The sequence below is a fragment of the Tamandua tetradactyla genome, chromosome X (genome assembly GCF_023851605.1).
Source record: "Tamandua tetradactyla isolate mTamTet1 chromosome X, mTamTet1.pri, whole genome shotgun sequence".
In the NCBI taxonomy this organism is placed as follows: Eukaryota; Metazoa; Chordata; class Mammalia; order Pilosa; family Myrmecophagidae; genus Tamandua; species Tamandua tetradactyla.
This window is the reverse complement of record NC_135353.1, coordinates 1777283-1801213: the sequence shown is the minus strand read 5'-3', so window position 1 is coordinate 1801213 and position 23931 is coordinate 1777283. Positions and strand designations below refer to the sequence as shown.

Genomic DNA, 23931 nt, shown 5'->3' with positions numbered 1-23931 from the left:
AACCTCAACTATACTTCATATGTTATTCAAAAATTAATTCAAAATGGATCGCAGACCGAAATGTAAAATACAAATGCATAACACCCTCAGGAGAAAACATAGGAGAAAATCCTTATGATCTGGGACTAGGCAAAGAGTTTTTAGACTTGATAATAATCCACAAAAGAAAAAAAATTAGTTAGCAACCTTTCTTCAAAACTAAAACTTTTGCTCTTCCAAATACAGCAGAGAGTGAAAACACAAGTTGCAGATACAGAGAAAATATTTGCAAATGACATATCTATCAAAGGATTTGTATGCAGAATATAGAAAGGATTCTCAAAACTCAACAGTAAGAAAACAAAGAACTCAATCAAAAATTGGACAAAAGGCTTGAACAGATTCTCCACCAAAGAGTATATATGGATAGAAAGTAAGTGCATGAAAATATATTTAACATCATTCACCATCAGGGAAATACAAATTAAAACCATAAAGGGATGTTACTATATACCTCTTAGAACTACATTAAAAAAGAAATGCCTATATCAAGCCTGCTGGTGGGAATGTGGAATAAGTAGAACTTTCATATATTACTGATAGGAATGCAGCAAAATGGTACAACCACTAGGGAAAACGGTTTGGCAGTTACTTGCAAAGTTAATATGTACCAGTAATCCCACTTCTGGGTAGTTACCCTGGAGCAGGGTCCCCCAACATTTGGTTCCAGATGATTATTGTTGTGGCCTCTACACACTAGAAGCCCATAGCTCCACCACCACCCTCCCACCCCAGGTTGAGATGTCAAAAAATGTCTCTGGACATTGTCAAATGTCTCTTGGGAGGCAAAATCACTCCTGATGGGGAACTATTGCCCACATGTCCACATAAAAACCTGCAAAGGAATGTTTATGAGAGTTTTCTTCATCATTTCCAAATACCTGAAACAAATGTCTTTCAATGAGTGGTGGATAAACAGCAATACATCCATACACTTGAACACTACTTGGCAATAAAACAGAGCCAATTATTGCTACTGATACATGTAACCATTTAGGTGCATCTCAAAGATATTATGTTGAGTAAAAGAAGCATCTCAAGAAGTTATATACCTTATGATTCAATTTATATAACATTGTTGAAAAGAGTATTTGGGGGTGATGGAAATGTCCTGTGTTCTGATTTTGGTTACATAGACTTATCCACATGTTAAAACTCAATGAACCATATATGGAGAGAAAACCAACTTTACTGTATTTTTAAAAGTATTATTGCAATACTAGTGGCCAATCAGAGGGAGGGGTAAGGGGTATAGGATGGACAGGGTTTATCTTTTTATTTCTTTTTCTGGAGTGATACAAATGTTCTAAACATGATTATGGTGACAAATACACAACTATGTGATGATATTGTGAAACACTGATTGTATACTTTGGATGGACTGTATGGTATGTGAAGATACCTCAAAAAATATTTTTTCAAAAAGTAGTTTAATACCAGAAAAAGTTTAATGTTAGATTTAAGAGAGTCTAATTCTACTAGGACACAGAAAAGAAGTGACATAAATTAACGTGCCATTCATTTGTTTAAATTTAGTACAATTTCACAAATATTCCAAGTAACTAAAGAGGGATATATAACTTTAATTAAAAAAAAATTGTATTGCAGCCCTTGACCTAAATTATTTTCAGTTCATATCAGAACTTGTCTCCAAAGAGAAAAAAACTGATACATATGATTGTGTGCACATCAAAAGCATATTTTTTATCTACTGTATAAGGTTGTTGGGTGGAGCAAATGAAATAAAACAATGCAAATCAAAATCATTTGAAAAGGTCACATAGACAAAGTATAAATAAAAAAAAAAAAAAGAATGAAATTGGAGCGTGTTTAAACAGTCGTATGTGTTGGTTCCCTTACAGGCACCTTCCTTCACCAGGACTCTGGGCTCTTGATTGATCCACTGTATTGCCAAGTCATGCACAGAGATGGCCGCAGGCCGATGATTATAAGTTTGGGCCAGCAATCAATCCTTAACTATGTTGTTGTTAAAAAAGTATCAGTTGCCCTCATAACCTCAAAGATCAGAAATGAACTGCTGGGGTCTAGAAGGACTCTACACTCACATTAGGCTTTAGATACACTTCCCTTTTCTGTTCTCTGGGGACAGAGCACAGCTGTTCAGCAGCCTTCATAAAAGTATTTTCTTCTAGAAGTTTCCCAAGGGCCATTACTAACTGTGAGAAACATTGGGAAGGCCACAGCAGATTTGGATATGAGTCACTTCCTATCTGCATATGGTTAAATGCACTTACAGAACAATTTTTAGTGAATAAAAAGACAAATGAAGCATTTAGTTATTGGTTTACTGGAGAGAACTCTTTGAGGATTTTCAGTTGCCCATTATCCGCTGAATAAGAGGGCAGAATTCTCCTCTCAACAGTCTTTAGTCACAATGCCTTGAATGTTGCCCTTCTGAGATCTCTTCAAAATTTCTCTTGAGAGTTCCCTACATTTCTAAATGGGCACAGTTCTAGCTAAAGTGCCTGATAATTGGCAAAGGTGCTAGGAAATCCCTTCTTCCTCCTCAAATTCCCATGCTTTCAATATAATCCAAGGTGAAAAACAGAAAGGACAACAGAGGGCAGAAAGGAGAAATTAGGGTTCTTGGTCTGTAAATGGCCAACGAAAAGATAGAGACGTCAGGAGTCTTAAGGGGCTGAGACACACCCACACGCACAGCCTGGCCACGAGGTCTACCTGTACCGCCTCCCACCCTATCCCCCAGGAAGGTTCAGAGGCAGAACCCCCAGGTCAGTAAAATGGTGATCCGGTGGGAGGGAGGCATCCAGCGAGTGAGTTCTCCCAGCTGACACTACAGACATCCAGGTAGCTGCAAACCTATTGGGCCAACTGCAAACATCCATTTTCCCATTACACACACCTCCCCTCTAGGTTCTCTTGAAATACTGTGGCCTTAAAATGGTACAAGCTACTGAATATTGCAGTAGAGGAAACTAATTTTAAATAAATTCATCCCCAGGCTCTAACACTTTGAGGCCTGGCTTTACAATCAAGATTACGTTTCCTTCAAAGTGAAGTCATAACAGTGTATGTTGGTATGAAGAATAAAAAGAGTGTGCAAAATATAGGATTACCATTTGGATGTAGCTTTCTTCCTCTTCTCTGGAAACAGGATTGGGAAAAAGTCTTGCAGAATTAATACCATTCCTTTCTGGAGAGAAAAAGCTGGTTCGATTGCTAAGAGCAAAAATATAGATGAGGTTAAAGCAATGTCTTACAGCTGCTCTGAAAGCCAGCCAGGAACTGACATGGCCCCCCTGGGGTTTCAGCTCTCCTCTCTCAGACACAACTTCCTTCTGGCTGAAGCAATTCCTGAAGCCACAGAGACTGCCCAGAGCATGTCTCCCATTCTGGGGCAAATGACTGTCACTCCTAAAAGGCTGTTTTTGTCCAGGAAAGCTAGCTGAGACCTAAAAAGGGCTTCTGTTGCTATAGGAGCTGTAGCACGGAAATAAGCTCAGGAACTATGATTGGGCTATTTTTGGCCATGAGGATTGTGCAACACAAAAAAAGAGTTCTGCAAAGAAAGAGAAATAAGCAGATGTGAAGAAAGAAGCAGATGAGAGAGGGAGGGAGGGAGAGATTCCGTGGGTCCCTAACAGCACTCTAGTTCCCTGTTCCCGTATCCTAGGTGTTCCATTATATTTTTTCCTTTATGATCTATAAGATACCTCTGGTTCTTGATAGTAAATCCCACCCCTCCTTTGACTTCAACTAGATCAAGTGGTCTTTGACCACACTGAATCAAAGCAGCCTAAGACTTGGATAGCTGTGCTGGATGAGGCCCTGTGAATAATCGAAGACTTACCAGGGCACAGTGAGGGTCCTGGTTACAGATGCATGTTCCCGGATGGTGGAAAGGTTTCTCAGGTCCAGTGGAGGTGGCCGTGCTGCAAGAAAGCACATCACACCCAGTACTGTAAGTTCTGAGAAGTGCAAGGCCAGAATCTAAAGACTGAAACTATGACATTCCATTTTCCTAGCACACCAAACCCAAATTTACTAACAAGTAGCAGTAATTATGAGTGTGAATTGCCCCGTCCTATTTTTCCCTTCCTCACTGTGAGCAGAGAGGAAACTACCAAACAAATAGACAGATTACCAGCTGAACATAAAAATGAGGAGATAAATTCATTCAACACACACTTGCTGAGAACTCACTGTATGTCAGATACTGTTCTAAGAGCTGGAGGCACAGAATGAAGAAAACAAAGTTACCATCCTTGTGGAATCCTAATGCCTCAAACATTCGTCACCATCTCTTTGCCCAGTTACTCAACTTCAGATCTCAGCTCAAAGTCCTCAGGTTAGGGGTGACACACTCATCTGGGCTTATTTGATTCAGGCATAGAGTACATGCTCCATGAGGAGACAGGTCTTCTGGTTCGCCCACTGCAGTAGCCTCAGCAGCTAGAGAAGCACCTGGTACTCAGTAGACGCTCTGACCCTCATTTCACCTCGGTGGCCTACCTTGCTGAGTTCCTCCCGCATGTACTCCTCTATCACCACCTTTACTAAGCTGCATCTCTCTCCTCCACAAGACCATGTGGGTTCAAACTGTCTAATTCCCCTCCATATTACCGGGGCCTAGTATAATGACTGGCCTAGAGTAGGCTAGTTGAACCAAACTACATTCATTGAGCATGGACAACTGCTTAGACATTACTGGAAGAGGATAAACCAGTCACAAAGCAGGAAAAACTGTACTTAACATTTTTTGTTTTTGTTTTTGGGCCCATAGCCCAGGAATTGAGCCTGGGTCTCCAGTGTGGAAGGCGGGCATTCCACCATTGACCAACGTGGACAAACTGTTTAAATCCAAAGGATTAAAAGTTGTTTTAACTCACTAATAAGACTCAGTTCAATCCATTTGACTAAGAAAATGCATTACAATGGCTTGCAAAGACCTTTTTATCTATTCTTCATAAATCTGGGTAGGCAGATGTGTACTGATTGCCATAAGATACATATAATAAGTATGTGGGGATCTACTCAGGTATCCTGAAGAAATGGTAAGTGAATAAATGGTTAAAACAGCTTGGAAAAACTTGACGTGGTATTGGCATTTGAGGATGGACTAAGGCCACAGGCAGCACAGTGGCACCCACCCATGAGGGAAGAGACTGATCTGCTCATAGGTGAGGTGAGTCATCCCAGGAATGAGAATTTTTTTGTGGGCCATAGAGGGACAAAGGTAAAAAATCAGTCTGTGGAATCCCAGTGGCCTCATCACCAGGGATCAAGGATATGGTGGGTGTTGGGGCCAGGAGAGTTCAGAAGGTCCCCAGAAGTGAATGAAATGAACCTGGGCTCAACCTCACCTCCCTTAGCTCTGAGAGGAAGCAACCTTCTGGCTGCTCAATTGGTTTCTCAAGTGATTTCTCCCTGGGGTGAGCTCTCTCCTGGAGATGTGATTCCCTGCCATCCAGTTCACCCACCAGGTCCTTCCTGGCTTGACAACCTACCCGCTCCTGCACAGACTCCAAGGTTCCTCCCTGCTGCCAATTTGCTAAAACCTGCACCGACTGTTTCCATCAGATGTATCCTCAACAGAGTCCATGCAACCATGTCTTCTCTCCTCCTATCCCCAGATCCTATAGAGCTGTGCTGTCCAAAATAGTAGCCACATGTGGCTATTAACACATACATGTACATAGGTAAAATTAAATAAAATTCAGTTCCTAAGATTCACTAGCCATATTTCAAGTGTTCAATAGCCAGGTTTCCAACACTGCAGAAAGTTCTGTTGGACAGGGCTGCTACAGAAAATTAAATGAGCAAAATAATACTATCTACAATAAAGTTACAGGCTACTGTGAAATTGTTTCTGTCCAGAATGAATGGTTATTTCCTCTGAACCTCATAAGACAGGGTCTATTTATTTATTACTGGCTTCAGTAATCCTTCTTCTTCAGGATGTTTTCTGCATATCTTCATCCCCCTCAGACTGAAGAACCCTCCCTGCTTCCTCATCTTTGCATCCCACCAGGGCCCACCAAGTGCTACATGCACAGCAAATGCACAGCAAGTGTGGTCTGACTCAAATTGAAGGGGGGTTTCTTGAAGATGATTGTATAATTATATAGCTTTTACAATGTGACTGTGTGATTGTGAAAACCCTGTGTCTGATGCTCCTTTTACCTATTGTATGGACAGATGAGTAAAATATATGGATAAAAAAAATAATAGGGGGAGCAATAGTTAAAATAAATTGAGTAGACTGAAATACTAGTGGTCAACGAGAGGGAGGGGGAAGGGAGGGGGAAAGGAGGGGGAAGGGTTATGGTATTTATGAGTGTTTTTCTTTTTTCTTTTTTATTTCTTTTGCTGGAGTGATGCAAATGTTCAAAAAATGATCATGTTGATGAATATACAATGATGTGATGATGTTGTAAGCCACTGATTGTACACCATGTATGGAGTGTTAGTATGTCAAGTATGTTTGTATGTCATTTACACTAAAAATATTTTTTAAAAATTGAACTTCTAAAAATTATTGGATGGGCATGAGTAGTAGCTTAGTTGCGAACTTTGGGCACAGCCGATTTGAGTGCCAGAGATCACAGCCATTTTACCAAATGTTTTCTTGCACTCACACAGCCCAAGTAGGATGGACAATAATGAAGTCAGCAAGTTGCTTTGACCTCCTTTGCCTCTTCTTCTCATACCTTCCTGTCTGTCCATGCTGCTGTGTAGACCAGAGAAACTGACACAGAGTAAAGCAGCAGCTGCAAGGAGCTCCATGCACATTGGAGTCAGACTGTGCCTATTGTCAAAGTCCTTTCCCATTCTGTGTTGGTTTGAAACTGCTATGCACCCCAGAAAAGCAAACTTTCTTTTTCATCACATAGCTGTATATTCTCCACCATGATTATTTTTAGAAAATCTGCATCACTCCAGAAAAAGAAATAAAGAGAAAAAAAGAACTCACACATCCTATATCCCTTACCCCTCCCTCTCACTAACCACCAGTATTTCAATCCACCCAATTTTTACCGTTTATCTCCCCCTATTACTTATTTATTTTTTATCCTCAAAATTTTTTTTACTCATCTGTCCATACCCTGAATAAAAGGAGGATCAGAAACAAAGTTTTCACAATCACACAGTCACATTGTAAAAGCTATATAGTTATAATCTTCTTCAAGAATCAAAGCTACGGACTTCCGGAGAAGATGGCAGCTTAGTAAGACGTGCGGGTCTTAGTTCCTCCTCCAGAACAGCTACTAGGGGAGTAGAAACGATACAGAACAGCTCCTGGAGCCACGACAGAGATCAAGAAGACAGCGTACCCCATTTTGGAATGGGTGACTGGCTGGGAGAACCTGCTCCGGTGAGATCGCCGAGGGGTGCGCGCTTCCCCGGGCCAGGGCGGCAGGCGGCCAGAGTCCCTCCCTCCCTCCTTCCCAGGCCGGCTGGGAGAATTGGGCAGGCGGTCCCCTCAAGCCATGGCGGCTGGCACCCCCCCATGTGCGGCCCCCCGGACCAACTGGGAGAATTGGATCGGAGATCCCCAGGCCACAGAGAACGGTGACCGGGGTTCCTTCCAAACACGTGGCTTCCCGGTCCGGCTGGGAACGGTGCACTCCCCTGGGCTGCGGCGGCTGGCGCCCTCCCGCCACGCTTAGTGCCCCGGGCCAGCTAGGAGATTCAGACGGGCGCTCTCCCAGGCTGCGGTGGCTGGTGACCCTCCCTGTATTCGGATCCCCGGGCCGGCTGGGAGATTCGGATTGACACTCTTCCAAGCCGCTTTGGCTGGCGAACCTCCCCCATGGCGAGAGTTTTCCAAAGTTAAAGGACCCACAGCACCTTTTACTGGTGGAACCTGCAGACAAACGAGTGCCACGAGCGCCACCTACTGAGCAGGATAAGAAAAACAGAACCCAGAGATTTCAAACAGAAAAATCTTTCAACCTGTTGGGTCCAACACCCAGGGAAATCTGACTAAATGCCCAGATGCCAGCAGAAGATAACGGATCACGCACAGAAAATTGAAAATATGGCCCAGTCAAAGGAACAAACCAATAGTTCAAATGAGATACAGGAGCTGAAACAACTAATGCTGAATATACGACCAGAAATGGAAAACCTCTTCAAAAACGAAATTGATAAATTCAGGGAGGACATGAAGAAGACATCGGCTGAACAAAAAGGAGAAATAGAAAAACTGAAAAAACAAATCACAGAACTTATGGAAGTGAAGGACAAAGTAGAAAAGATGGAAAAAAAACAATGGATACCTACAATGATAGATTTAAAGAGACAGAAGATAGAATTAGTGATTTGGAGGATGGAACATTTGAATTCCAAAAAGAAACAGAAACTATAGGGAAAAGAATGGAAAAATTTGAACAGGGGATCAGGGAACTCAAGGACAATATGAAGCGCACAAATATACGTGTTGTGGGTGTCCCAGAAGGAGAAGAGAAGGGAAAAGGAGGAGAAAAACTAATGGAAGAAATTATCACTCAAAATTTCCCAACTCTTATGAAAGACCTAAAATTACAGATCCAAGAAGTGCAGTGCACCCCAAAGAGAATAGACCCAAATAGGCGTTCTCCAACACACTTACTAGTTAGAATGTCAGAGGTCAAAGAGAAAGAGAGGATCTTGAAAGCAGCAAGAGAAAAACAATCCATCACATACAAGGGAAACCCAATAAGACTATGTGTAGATTTCTCAGCAGAAACCATGGAAGCTAGAAGACAGTGGGATGATATATTTAAATTACTAAAAGAGAAAAACTGCCAACCAAGACTTCTATATCCAGCAAAATTGTCCTTCAAAAATGAGGGAGAAATTAAAACATTCTCAGACAAAAAGTCACTGAGAGAATTTGTGACCAAGAGGCCAGCTCTGCAAGAAATACTAAAGGGAGCACTAGAGTCAGATACGAAAAGACAGAAGAGAGAGGTATGGAGAAGAGTGTAGAAAGAAGGAAAATCAGATATGATATACATAATACAAAAGGCAAAATGGTAGAGGAAAATATTATCCAAACAGTAATAACACTAAATGTTAATGGACTGAATTCGCCAATCAAAAGACATAGACTGGCAGAATGGATTAAAAAACAGGATCCTTCTATATGCTGTCTACAGGAAACACATCTTAGACCCAAAGATAAACATAGGTTGAAAGTGAAAGGTTGGGAAAAGATACTTCATGCAAATAACAACCAGAAAAGAGCAGGAGTACCTATACTAATATCCAACAAATTAGACTTCAAATGTAAAACAGTTAAAAGAGACAAGGAAGGACACTATCTACTAATAAAAGGAACAATTAAACAAGAAGACATAACAATCATAAATATTTATGCACCGAACTGGAATGCCCCTAAATACGTGAGGAATATACTGCAAACACTGAAAAGGGAAATAGACACATATACTATAATAGCTGGAGACTTCAATTCACCACTCTCATCAATGGACAGAACATCTAGACAGAGGATCAATAAAGAAATAGAGAATCTGAATATTACTATAAATGAGCTAGACTTAACAGACATTTATAGGACATTAAATCCCACAACAGCAGGATACACCTTTTTCTCAAGTGCTCATGGATCATTTTCAAAGATAGACCATATGCTGGGTCACAAAGCAAGTCTCAACAAATTTAAAAAGATTGAAATCATACACAACACTTTCTCAGATCATAAAGGAATGAAGTTGGAAATCAATAATAGGCAGAGTGCCAGAAAATTCACAAATACGTGGAGGCTCAACAACACACTCTTAAACAACGAGTGGATCAAAGAAGAAACTGCAAGAGAAATTAGTAAATACCTCAAGGTGAATGAAAACAAAAACACAACATATCAAAACTTATGGGACACAGCAAAGGCAGTGCTAAGAGGGAAATTTATTGCCCTAAATGCCTATATCAGAAAAGAAGAAAAGGCAAAAATGCAGGAATTAACTGTCCACTTGGAAGAACTGGAGAAAGAACAGCAAACTAACCCCAAAGCAAGCAAAAGGAAATAAATAACAAAGATTAGAGCAGAAATAAATGAAATTGAAAACATGAAAGCAATAGAGAAAATCAATAAGACCAGAAGTTGGTTCTATGAGAAAATCAATAAGATTGATGAGCCCTTAGTAAGACTGACAAAAAGAAGAAGAGAGAGGATGCAAATAAATAAGATCAGAAATGGAAGAGGAGACATACTACTGACCTCACAGAAATAAAGGAGGTATTAACAGGATACTATGAACAACTTTACGCTAATAAATACAACAATTTAGATGAAATGGACGGGTTCCTGGAAAAACATGAACAACCAACTTTGACTCAAGAAGAAATAGATGACCTCAACAAACCAATAACAACTAAAGAAATTGAATCAGTCATTCAAAAGCTTCCTAAAAAGAAAAGTCCAGGACCAGACGGCTTCACATGTGAATCCTATCAAACATTCCAGAAAGAATTAGTACCAACTCTCCTCAAACTCTTCAAAAAAATCGAAGTGGAGGGAAAACTACCTAATTCATTCTATGAAGCCAACATCACCCTCATACCAAAACCAGGCAAAGATATTACAAAAAAAGAAAACTACAGACCAATCTCTCTAATGAATATAGATGCAAAAATCCTCAATAAAATTCTAGCAAATCGTATCCAACAACACATTAAAAGAATTATACATCATGACCAAGTAGGATTCATCCCAGGTATGCAAGGATGGTTCAACATAAGAAAATCAATTAATGTAATATACCACATCAACAAATCAAAGCAGAAAAATCACATGATCATCTCCATTGATGCACAGAAGGCATTGGACAAGATTCAACATCCTTTCCTGTTGAAAACACTTCAAAAGATAGGAATACAAGGGAACTTCCTTAAAATGATAGAGGGAATATATGAAAAACCCACAGCTAATATCATCCTCAATGGGGAAAAATTGAAAACTTTCCCCCTAAGATCAGGAACAAGACAAGGATGTCCATTATCACCACTATTATTCAACATCGTGTTGGAGGTTCTACCCAGAGCAATTAGACAAGAAAAAGAAATACAAGGCATCAAAATTGGAAAGGAAGAAGTAAAACTATCACTGTTTGCAGATGATATGATACTTACGTCAAAAACCCAGAAAAATCCACAACAAAACTACTAGAGCTAATAAATGAGTACAGCAAAGTAGCAGGCTACAAGATCAACATTCAAAAATCTGTAGCTTTTCTATACACTAGTCATGAACAAGCTGAGGGGGAAATCAAGAAACGAATCCCATTTACAATTGCAACTAAAAGAATAAAATACGTAGGAATAAATTTAACCAAAGAGACAAAAAACCTATATAAAGAAAACTACAAAAAACTGCTAAAAGAAATCACAGAAGACCTAAATAGATGGAAGGGCATACCGTGTTCATGGATTGGAAGACTAAATATAGTTAAGATGTCAATCCTACCTAAATTCATTTACAGATTCAATGCAATACCAATCAAAATCCCAACAACTTATTTTTCAGAAATAGAAAAACCAATAAGCAAATTTATCCGGAAGGGCAGGCTGCCCCGAATTGCTAAAAACATCTTGAGGAAAAAAAACGAAGCTGGAGGTCTCGCGCTGCCTGACTTTAAGGCATATTATGAAGCCACAGTGGTCAAAACAGCATGGTATTGGCATAAAGATAGATATATCGACCAATGGAATCGAATAGAGTGCTCAGATATAGACCCTCTCATCTATGGACATTTGATCTTTGATAAGGCAGTCAAGCCAACTCACCTGGGACAGAACAGTCTCTTCAATAAATGGTGCCTAGAGAACTGGATATCCATATGCAAAAGAATGAAAGAAGACCCGTATCTCACACCCTATACAAAAGTTAACTCAAAATGGATCAAAGATCTAAACATTAGGTCTAAGACTATAAAACAGTTAGAGGAAAATGTAGGGAGATATCTTATGAAACTTACAACTGGAGGTGGTTTTATGGACCTTAAACCTAAAGCAAGAGTAATGAAGAAGGAAATAAATAAATGGGAGCTCCTCAAAATTAAACACTTTTGTGCATCAAAGAACTTCATCAAGAAAGTAGAAAGACAGCCTACACAATGGGAGATAATATTTGGAAATGACATATCAGATAAAGGTCTAGTATCCAGAATTTATAAAGAGATTGTCCAACTCAACAACAAAAAGACAGCCAACCCAATTACAAAATGGGAAAAAGACTTGAACGGACACCTATCAGAAGAGGAAATACAAATGGCGAAAAGGCACATGAAGAGATGCTCAATGTCCCTGGCCATTAGAGAAATGCCAATCAAAACCACAATGAGATATCATTTCACACCCACCAGAATGGCCATTATCAACAAAACAGAAAATGACAAGTGCTGGAGAGGATGCGGAGAAAGAGGCACATTTATCCACTGTTGGTGGGAATGTCAAACAGTGCAACCACTGTGGAAGGCAGTTTGGCGGTTCCTCAAAAAGCTGAAGATAGAATTGCCATACGACCCAGCAATACCATTGCTAGGTATCTACTCAAAGGACTTAAGGGCAAAGACACAAACGGACATTTGCACACCAATGTTTATAGCAGCGTTATTTACAATTGCAAAGAGATGGAAACAGCCAAAATGTCCATCAACAGATGAGTGGCTAAACAAACTGTGGTATATACATACGATGGAATATTATGCAGCTTTAAGACAGAATAAACTTATGAAGCATGTAATAACATGGATGGACCTAGAGAACATTATGCTGAGTGAATCTAGCCAAAAACTAAAGGACAAATACTGTATGGTCCCACTGATGTGAATGACATTCGAGAATAAACTTGGAATATGTCATTGGTAACAGAGTCCAGCAGGAGTTAGAAACAGGGTAAGATAATGGGTAATTGGAGCTGAAGGGATACAGACTGTGCAACAGGACTAGATACAAAAATTCAAAAATGGACAGCACAATAATACCTAATTGTAAAGTAATCATGTTAAAACATTGAATGAAGCTGCATCTGTGCTATAGGTTTTTTTTTTTTGTCTGTCTGGTTTTTTTTCTTTTTCCTTTCCTTTTTTTTACTATTATTATTATTTTTATTTTTTTCTCTATATTAACATTCTATATGCTTTTCTGTTGTTTTGCTAGTTCTTTTCCCAAATCAATGCAAATGTACTAAGAAATGATGATCATGCATCTATGTGATGATGTTAAGAATTACTGATTCCATATGTAGAATGGAATGATTTCTAAATGTTTTGTTAATTTCTTTTTTTTAATTAATAAAAAAAAAAGAATCAAAGCTACTGGGACACAGCTCCAATGTTTCAGGTACTCCCCTCTAGCCACTCCAATACACCATAAAATAAAAAATGATACCTATATACTTTGTAAGAATAACCTCCAGGATAACCTCCTGACTCTGTTTGAAATTTCTTAGCCACTGAGATTTTATTTTGTCTCATTTCCCTCTTCCACCTTTTGGTCAAGAAGGCTTCTCATTCTGAAGTACCAGGTCCTGGCTCATCCCTGAGAGTCAGGTCCCACGTTGCCAGGCAGATTTACACCCCTGGGAGTCATGTGTCACGTAGGAGGGAGGGCAGTGAGTTCACGTGCCAGGTTGGCTTAGAAAGAGAGACCACATCTGAGCAATAGAAGAAGTTTTCTCTGGGGGTGACTCTTAGGCCCAATTTTAAGTAGGCTTAGCCTCTCCTTTGTAGGAATAAGTTTCATAGGCTCGAACCCCAAGATCAAGGGCTCAGCCCATTGAACTGGTTGTCTCCACTGCTTCTGAGAATATCAGAAATTCTCCAAATGGGGAAGCTGAATATTTCCTCCTTTCTCCCCAGTCCCTCTAGGGGACTTTGCAAATACTTCTTTATTCACTACCTAAATTACTCTGGGATATGTTAGGGTATCACACTGACCTGTACAATCCAACAAGATCTCATGCCCTATTTAAGATTCCATGTAATTATGGTGTTCAAGTAAACTGACCATACAGGTTAAATTTGAAAATGTGCTACACCAAATATAAATTTTGCACCAAATAAATATCTCTTCCTTTGATCTCAAACAGAGGTTGAAGTTTTAAAATACAGTCAATATCATCCTTTACCCAGTATTCTGATTTACCTTAGTCCTATCCAGATCAGCTTCATTCATATCTCTAGAAGAGGTCTGATCACTGTTTTTTTTGTGGGGAGGATACATGGTCCAGGAATAGAACCCAGGTCTCCCGCATGAAAGGCAAGCATTCTACCACTGAACCACCCATGCACCCAGTCTGATCACTTTTTCCATTTTTTTTAACAGCTGTTAAATGGGATACTGCTGACTTTCATAGCTTCAGAGATCTAACTTTGAGTCTCAGGTGTCACATAAATACCCGAAGTTTCAGGGAACGACAGGGTTATATACAAATAGCTCAGTATCTCAGAATTAGAAATATCAGTTACAACTCCTAAATATGTGAGTGCTGTAAAAGCTTACAATCTAGGCCCCTTTACAATAGGCCCCAACCTGAAAACCCATGCTCTTGACTTCAATCCTCTGAGTTTGTATATTATAGTTAGTCTATATGAGTGAGGCATGATAAATATTTGTCTTTTTGTTTCTGACATTTCATTCAATGTATAGTCCTTAAGGTTCATTCACCTAGTTGCATGCCTCAAAGCTTCGTTCTTTCTTGTGGCTGCTCAGTTGTCTGGTGTTTGTATACACCACAGTCCCCCTTCCATTCCTCAGTCATTGTACCCTTAGGTCACCTCCACCTATTGTGAATTGTGAACACTGCCACCATAAACACCAGTGTGCAAATGTCCATTCATGTCCCCACACTCAGTTCCTCCAGGTATATACTGAGCAAAGGGGTTTCAAGATCCTATGGCAACCCTACCCCTAGACTCCAGTGGAACCACCACACTGCCCTCCAAGGGGCTGCACCTCTCAACTTTCCTACCAATAGGGAATAGGTATGTCTCTTTCTCTGCATTTTCTCTAGCACTTGTTTCTCTCCGTTCTTTTTCTTTTTTTGCATGGGCAGGCACTGGGAATTGAACCCGGGCCCCCTGCATGGCAGACAAACACTCTGCCTGCTGAGCCACCGTGGCCTACCCTCTCTGTTCATTTTTAAACAGTTTTATTCACATATCATACAATCCAACCTAAATAAATAGACATGCCTTTACCACCATCATCTATAAGAAGACATTTTTGAAAAGCCGTGTTTTAATCCTGATCTAATCTTGTGAGGGTACTCATTTCTTTTAATCCTGATTCAATATTGTAGGGTGGAAACTTTTGATTAGATTATCTCCATGGAGGTGTGACATGTCCAATTATTGGTGTGACTTTTTGATTAGATGGAGATGTGATTCCACCCATTCAAAGTAGGTCCTGATTAGTGTACTCGAGTCCTTTAAAAGGGGAAACATTTTGGAAAAACCTCAGATGCAAACTCTTGGAGAACAGTTGCTTCAGAGCTGACAGAGACACGGCTATCCGGAGATGCTTGGAGGGTCAACAGAGAGAACAAGACGCCTAGATATGGGCAGAGCCCAGAAGATGTCACCATGTGCCTTCTCATGGTAAGCAAGCCAGAACTCAGTGTTGTGTCCTGGAGGAGCTAAGTGAAGGCCCACAGACGCGTAGAGAGGAAACTACTGGCTTCAGAAGCTGGAAGCAACAAACAAGGAACAAGGATCAGCAGATGCCAGTCACATGCCTTCCCAGATCAGCCTTTCTTAAGCCAAGTATCCTTCTCTGGGTGCCTTAGTTTGGACGTATTTATGGCCTTAGAATTAACTGTAAACTTGTAACTCAATAAATTCCCTTTTAAAAAGCTGTTCAATTTCTGGTATATTGCATTCCGGCCACTTAACAAACTAATATACATCCCCAAATACTTCTGCTGATAGGCTACTAAGCAGTGAGTGCTAAATTGCTATGTGACCAGGTCAGCGTATTAAGGAGTAAGCATCAAAAGCCACTCTTGGCTGCCTTATGGAAGGCCGGCACTGGGACCATATTCAACTGCTGCCAGAACAAGGAAATGACAGATGGATTCATTCTGACCCATTATCACTTATTCCTGGACCTTTATCAGGAAGCAGCCAAAGACTGGTTTTGTAGGCTATGTTGCAGAGCCACAGTACCTGTAAGTCCCCAGACCCTGACACCAAAGGAAAGACTCTGCCTTCTTCTATCATGACAATCTGGAGCAGCAAGTTTTTCCTCTAGTCCTTCCAATTCTACCCTAGCCACTTCTCTCTTACCCTTATACTTTCCAGCCCTCTGGGCTTTTTTCTCTAGCCCTTCCTTCCCAGGAAAGGTCACAAAGGAGATCTCATCTATGTGGCCGCCAGGACATCTCCCTGCATAGCAAGCCGGTCATATGGCTTACATTTCCTCTGAGGCTTGAGATCTCTATTCACTGGAGGAGGCTCCAGGTCTGCAGGTAGCTCAGACAGTGGACTCGAGATGCTCCCTGAGCTCATAGGGATGTAGTCATCAGTGCTGCAGTGTGGCCCAATGCCAGAAGGGGTGGCATGGGGGCCCATGGGCACGTAGCTGTCTTCGGCACTAGCTGAAGCTGTGGAGCACATCAGGGAGAACCTGCATGGCTACAAGAGAACAGGTACAGGTTGGGAATCACAGACCAGTCATGGAAACTATTAATGGGCAGCCGAGGTACACATATGATTTCAACTCCAAATGATAATAAGAATAACTAACTCTCAACTTCCAGAGGAAAGGCGAACTTTAGTTCTGATCATGAAATTATTGTGTGAGTATATCTGATAACTCTCCTCAATCTGATGCTGAAGACAGGGTTATAAATTTATGCAAATTCTTTAAAGATAACGTGATGCCTGAAGCAGCTACCCCAAGTTGGGCAAGTGTCTGAACCATTATAATTGACAGGACCCTTATAGAACAGCAAGTGCAATGGTTTCTGTCTGTTTGCCAGGGCTGCTATAAAATAAATACCACAGACTGGTTGGATTAAGCAACAGGCATTTATTGTCTCATGGTTTTTGAGGCCAGAAGTCCAAAATCAAGGTGTCAGCTGGATCATGCTTTCCCTGAAGTCTGTATTATACTCGTATTTTTTGTGGCTTGCTTGCAAGCCATAATTCAGTCTCTAACTCCATCACATGCTATTTGTTTCCTTCTGTCTTTTCCTCCTGACTGTCTAAATTTCCTCTGCTTATAAGGACTTCAATCATATTGGATTAAGGCCCACCCTCATTCAATTTGGCCTCACCTTAACATTAACATCTTCAAAGATCCTATTTGCTCACATCCACGGGACCAGAGATTAGCACTTGGACATGTCTTTCTGGGAGACATGATTCAATCCATAACAGTTCACAAACATGTTCTACACAAATTTGAATCTTAAGGTGAGACAAAGACTCCTCAGAGAGCCAAAGTACTGAGTCTCAAAAGACTTCAAGGGAACATGTATAAGGTTAGGCTATTTTTGATAAAATTAAGAATTAAAGGAACCTGGATGCCAAACTTACCAAATTTAAACTAAGCCGCTTGTCTCGGTGTCTTAAGGATTGACCTTCCACATCAGCTGCAAGAAACAAACCGGAGTGGTGAGAAATGCAGGACATTAATAAAAAGTAGCATTCAAGTCCCTATGCAGCAGCTCAAGGCCTTTTGCTCAGCTCTGGTGAGGCGCAGTAGCAGAACACATAGTTTCTACATGCATGGTTTGCTCTTGAGTCTAGTTGGGCAGTCAGAACACATCCCCTAACACATGGAAAATCAGGCCAGATTTTGAAGAAGATTCTGTCTGATGGCTTCAGCCTTTTCTGTGAAGCAGGAGGACATATCAATGAAAGCTTGTTACATTTAAAATTAGTGAGGGTGGAGGCAGAGCTGGACTTTAAGGAGAGAGGAAAAGTTTGAAATAGCACTGGTGATGAGTGAGAGGATGGGGTCAACAGCACTGGAAGCCCAGCTCAGAGACCTGTGACTATGAACTGGTGACCATGATTTTCTGCAGCAGCATTTGGCTATTTAGGGAGCGGCATGGAGAGAGAGGACAGTTGGATTAATTCAGGATTAGAAACTTATCAGATGGGTTTCTCTTTACAAATAAAGAGTGACAAAAAAATTTTTAAGTAGAGATGTCCAGAAGGCAGCAAAATATGGGTCAGGACTCAGAGGAGAAATAGGTTTGGTGAATCAGCAGCTTAGAGATGGCAACAAAATCTATAAGAGTAGATGAGATTACCTAGGTTGGGAGAGTTGAGAGAAGTTTAAGTCTAAAGCCCTACCACACCCCAAGATTCAAAAAGCAAGAAGATGAGCTTGAGAAAGAACAATCACGGAATTCTGAGGGAAGTCAGGAGGGCATGGTGCTGTGAAAGCCTAATGAAGGAGAGAATGAGCAACAGTGTTCAATGCTGCTGAAAAGTTCAGCATGTTTTCTGAGCATGCAGGGCTAGAGCAAAGCACCTCCAAAGAACCCTAGAAATGTGAAAAGTGAGACTGCCTCAGAAATAAATTAAAGAGTCAACATTTTCTTAAAATGAGACAATAACTCCCTGCTCAGAAAGATATGATGGAGATTGACAGAATTAAGAGTATGTATTATATATGCATATATATGCATTTTTATGTGTGCATCTATATTTTATAAATATAAAATATGTGCCTCAGTTTCTTTGTCTATAAAATGGGACCAATAAAAGGTCCTATTTCATAGGGCTCCTGGGAAGGTTAAATGTGTTAATGCATATAAAGCACTTAGAACAGTTCCTAGGACACAGAAAGTATTTAAATCTTAGCAATCATCATGGATGCCATTACTAAAGAACATGGTTACTTGCATATATGAACACAGGTCCCTAAGTCCCTCTCCACTGAATCACCAAAGAACATAAATATAGATAAAACCCTGAATCAAAGAGGTAAGTGTTATTTACATACAAGATAGTTTAAGGAATTTATGATGGAGCACAGAGGGCATCAGATTAAAGGAAGGCACCAAAAATGGATTCATACGCACAATCCTGCAAAACAGAACCTGGAAAATGAGAGTACTCTGCTGGATTTCCTCCTATATCACCAGTCACTTGTTTTCAGTATCTTTTGCTGGCTCTTCTTCTTCTCCACAATCCAGGCTCAGTCCTTGGTCTTTTTTTTTCTCTATATTCATTCTTGGTGATCTCCCCTACCCTCTTGGATTTACCAATTGCTGGCAATTCCCAAATTCATAGTTCCAGCCTAGGCCTCTCACCTGTCCTTCAGACTTGTCAACAACCTACTTGACATTTCTACTAGGACATCTAATAGACATCTCAAACTCAACAACTTCCTGACCTAACTCTATCTTCCAACTTCTTCCACTTGTTTCTTTCCTATCTCAGTTTCTCAGGCCAAAAACCATTATTTTTCTTACATGCCATATCCAATCTGTAAGGTTCCACCTCAAGATACATCAAGAATATAACCACTTTTCACAACTTCCAAAGCTACTAGTTTGGTCTCAGGTACCATTAGCTTGCCTGAATTATTCTACTAATCATCTAACTGTTCTTCCTATCTCCATCTTTGCCTCCACTCAGTCTCTTCTCAATTGTGCTGGTTTGAAACTGCTATATACCCCAGAAAAGCCATGTTCTTTTCATCCTAATCCAATCTTGAGGGTGTGTCATGGTCAGGGACATGTGTCAACTTGGCCAAGTTGTGGTTTGTCTGGTTGGGCAAGTGCTGGCCTGTCTGTTGCAATGAGGACATTTCATAGAATTAGATCATGATCACGTCAGCTGCATCCACAGCTGATTCCATTCGTAATCAGCCAAAGGGGAGTGTCTTCTGCAATGTGTGATGCTTAATCTAATCACAGGAAGCCTTTTGAAGAGGATTCAGAAGAGACAGGCTCTATTCCTGCTTCAGCTAGCAAGCCTCTCCTGTGGAGTTTGTCCAGACCCTCCATCAGAGTCATCGGCTTCACAGCCCACCCTGAGGATTTTGGACTCTGCATTCCCATGGTTACATGAGATACTTTTATAAATTTTATATTTGCGAGTGTTCCCTGTTGATTCTGTTTCTCTAGAGAACCCTAACTAATACAGGGGGCAAACCTATTGTTTGGGTGGGACCTTTTGATTAGACGGAGATGTGACCTTGCCCATTCAAGGTAGGTCTTAATCCTTTTACTGGAGCCCTGTATGAAGAGAAAGGAAGAAAACAGAGCTCAGAGCTGACACAGAGAGCAGAGAGATGAAACCAAGTCACAGACATTTGGAGATGCTTGGAGACAGACAGAAGCTCAGACAGGAGACAAATGCAAGCAGGAGCTGAAAGCAATGAAACCTGGGAGCAGAGGGCCAGAAGATGTCGCCATGTGCCTTCCCATGTGACAGAGAAACCCTGAACATGATCAGCCTTTCTTGAGTGAGGGTATAGTCTTGTTGATGCCTTGATTTGGACATTTCTATAGCCTCAGAACTGTCAATTTGCAACCTAATAAATCCCCTTTGTAAAAGCCAATCCATTTCCGATATATTGCATTCCAATATAAATAGGTTTGGTACCATAGAAGTGGGATGCTGTGGTTTGCAAATACCAAACACGTTAGGACAGCTTTTTACATGGATAAAGGGACAATTTTGGAAGAATTGTAAAGACATGAATAGGAAAGGTCTGAATTGCTTTGAAGAGACTCTTGTTAGAAATATGGACACTAAAGAGTCTTCCAACAAGGTCTTAGACAGAAATGAGGAATGTGTTGTTGCAAACTGGAAGAAAGGTGATACTTGTTTTAGTGGCAGAGAATTTGGCAAAATTGAGTCCGGGTGTTGGATAGAAGGCAGAATTTGAAAGCAATGAACTTGGATATCTGGCTGAGGAAATTTCCAAACTAAATGTGGAAAATGCAACCTGGCTTCCTCTTGCAGCTTATAGTAAAGTGCTACAGGAAAGGGATAAGCTGAGATGTGAACTTTTTGGTACAAAGAAGCTAGAAACTAATAATTTGGAAAATTCTGAGCTTTTGGAAAATGAAACCCCAGAGAATACTGCCCCACATGCAGATTTAACCAAACATGTTACCAGTCAGCTATTTCAGAAAAAGCCAGGATCAGAGATGGAGTTATGCAGAAAGGATTTGTGGAAAGTCCTATTGTCTGATGATTTTGATCTCAATATGCTGCATGCCAAGTCAACAAAATTTTTTTGTGAGATCTGTGTGAATGGAACCACTTCCAGTCTGGACTAAAAGGGACAGAAAAGGGACAGATTGAAGGGAAAATGTTTCTGCCTTCAAAGGCATAAACATGGAAGTTAAGTTCTGGAGCTAGGAAATCTCGGGCTGGGAGAGCAGATCCACCCATGCACATAGAGGTGGTGAGTTTGCTCTGGAAGCAGAGGGTGGGTCTTCTGCTTCATTGCTAGAGAAGCATATTGTCCCCTCACATCCCAGAGAGGGTAGAGTACATTCCCTGGGGATAGGGGAGAGCCTGGCTGCCACCCTTCTCTTCTGAAGGGATTGAGCATGTGCCCCAGAGATGACAGAGAGCCTAGTTGCCAGGATTAGACTCTCTTGAGGAGGGTGGGGCCAAGAACAAGGTGGTCTTCCCAGTGCTTGGAGATGATGGAGTCCTCACCCCAGTGTTTGGAGAGAGCAGGGCTGCTCCCCAAGCTCTTGGAGAGGGTAGCTCTACTGTTTTCTCAAGCCCCAAGGATAAAACCTCTTTTTTTTAGATGACTCTCAGACTTTGAAATCTAATAAGAGTTTGCCCTGCAAGTTTCTGGGCTGTTTAGGATGTTTATCCCGTTTTCCTTCCAATTTATCCCTATGGAAATCGGAATGTTTATCCTATGACTGTCCCTTCTTTTTATATTGGAACCAGATAACCTGTTCTGAGGTTCAAAGGACCACACCTAGAGGAGAACTTTGCCTTAGGACAGACCATGCCTGTAATTGATTTTGATGAGATTTTACACCATTTTTTAGTTGGTTTTGTATTTGTATTGTTAGTGGGATGGTTTAAGGCTTTTGTGATATTGTGATGGAATAAAGTATTTTGTATGTGGAAATAATATGTCTTTTTGGGGTGCAGAGAGTGTAATGTGCTGATTTGAAACTCTTATGTAACGTAGGAAAGCCATGTTCTTTTCATCCTAATCCAATCTGGTGGGGACAGACCTATTGTTTGGATGGGACCTTTTGATTAGGTTTGTTTCCATGGAGATGTGATCCAACCAATTGTCAGTGGGACCCTTTTATTAGATGGAGATGTGACCTTGCTCATTCAAGGTGGTTCTTAATCCTTTTACTGGAGCCATATATGAAGAGAATTAAAGAAAACAGAGAGAGAGCTCAGAGCCAACAAAGAGGGCAGAGAGACAAAACCAAGATGAAACATCTCCAACACGTTTGGAGATGCTTGGAGACAGACAGAAGCTCAGAGAGGAGGCTACTGGAATCAGGAGCTGAAAGCAACAAAACCTGGGAGCAGAGGGCCAGCAGACTTCAACATGTGCTTTCCCAGGTGACAGAGAAACCCTGAACGTGATTGGCCTCTTGGTACTCTTGCTGATATCTTAATTTGGACACTTCCATAGCCTTAGAACTGTCAATTTGCAACCTAATAAATCCCCTTTGTAAAAGCCAATCCATTTCCGATATATTGCATTCCAGGAGCATTAGCAAACCAAAACATCAACATAGTAGTCAAAGTGACCCTATGAAAGTATGTCATATAATTTCTGCCCCACCCCCACCCCACTGCTCAATACCCTCCAATGGCTCCATCTCCCTCCGAGTCAAAGCCCAAACCTTGAAAGTGGTCTACAAAGATCCACATGACCTTCCCTTACCCTGTCTCACCTCTCTGATCTCATCTCCTACTACTTATTCTCTCCAGTCCTATCATATTGGCCTCAATTTGCTGTTCTTAAAACACAATAAGTGTCTCCCACTTAAAGGCCTTTGCTCTAGTTTTATCCTCTGCTTAGAACAATCTTACTCCAGATAGGACATGGCTTCTCCCACACTTTCTCCAATTATTTCTTCAAATCTTCCCTTTCAAGGAAAACTACACCAACAGACCTTTTCAATATTGTAAGCCTGCCCTCTGTTAGCTCTCCTGATCTCCCTTACCTTACTTTTCTTTTTCCAAAGTACCTTTCATCTTCCAACATACTTTATTTATTATGTTGTCTGTTTCCCCACTCAAACTATAAGGTCTCAAAATGAAAAGATTATATTTAATATTTTTATTTCTTTAATTGGTATAGGAAAATACCTTCATATGGTTCAAATTTCAAAACAACAAAAGGGCATAAAGGATCTTCTCCTGAAGACTCATTCACACATCCATCTACTCTCATCTTAGGAGGCAAAAAAATCTTACCAGTTCCTTATGCATCTTTTTAAAAAGTTAATTATATGAATATATGCATAGCTATAGTTAGTCATTTTTAAAACAGATGGTAGCATATTGTACTCACTTTTCTGCAACATGCTTTCTTCACTTAACAATATCAGGGATCAGTTCAGAGAAACACAAAAAAGAGTTTCATCATTCTTTTATTCACCAGTATTATATTCTACAGATCGTACCACAATTTATTGGATTATTCCACTCATATTATATATTATATTTTTATTTTTATTTTTTTTATTTTTTTATTAACGGAAAGAAAGAAAAAAAAGAAAGAAATTACACAACATTTAGAAATCATACCGTTCTACATATGCACTCAGTAATTCTTAACATCATCACATAGATGCATGATCATCATTTCTTAGTACATTTGCAACGGTTTAGAGGAACTAGCAACACAACAGAAAAAGATATAAAATGTTAATATAGAGAAAAGAAATAAAAGTAGTAATAATAGTAAAAAAAAAACCCTATATCT

General features: G+C 40.4%; 1 protein-coding gene across 3 annotated transcripts in view; it reads right to left on the bottom strand.

Moving 5' to 3' along the window:
• The window catches only part of GAB3 (GRB2 associated binding protein 3), a 136113-nt gene that overhangs the window by 12379 nt on the left and 99803 nt on the right, over positions 1 to 23931 (bottom strand). For all 3 annotated transcript variants that reach the window (XM_077145571.1, XM_077145572.1, XM_077145573.1), the window contains exons 5-8: positions 17568 to 17623; positions 16442 to 16661; positions 3872 to 3953; positions 3138 to 3240 (exon numbers count right to left, since the gene is read on the bottom strand). In XM_077145571.1, the coding sequence (XP_077001686.1) occupies positions 3138 to 3240; positions 3872 to 3953; positions 16442 to 16661; positions 17568 to 17623 (461 nt within the window). The remainder of the gene's footprint in view (positions 1 to 3137; positions 3241 to 3871; positions 3954 to 16441; positions 16662 to 17567; positions 17624 to 23931) is intronic.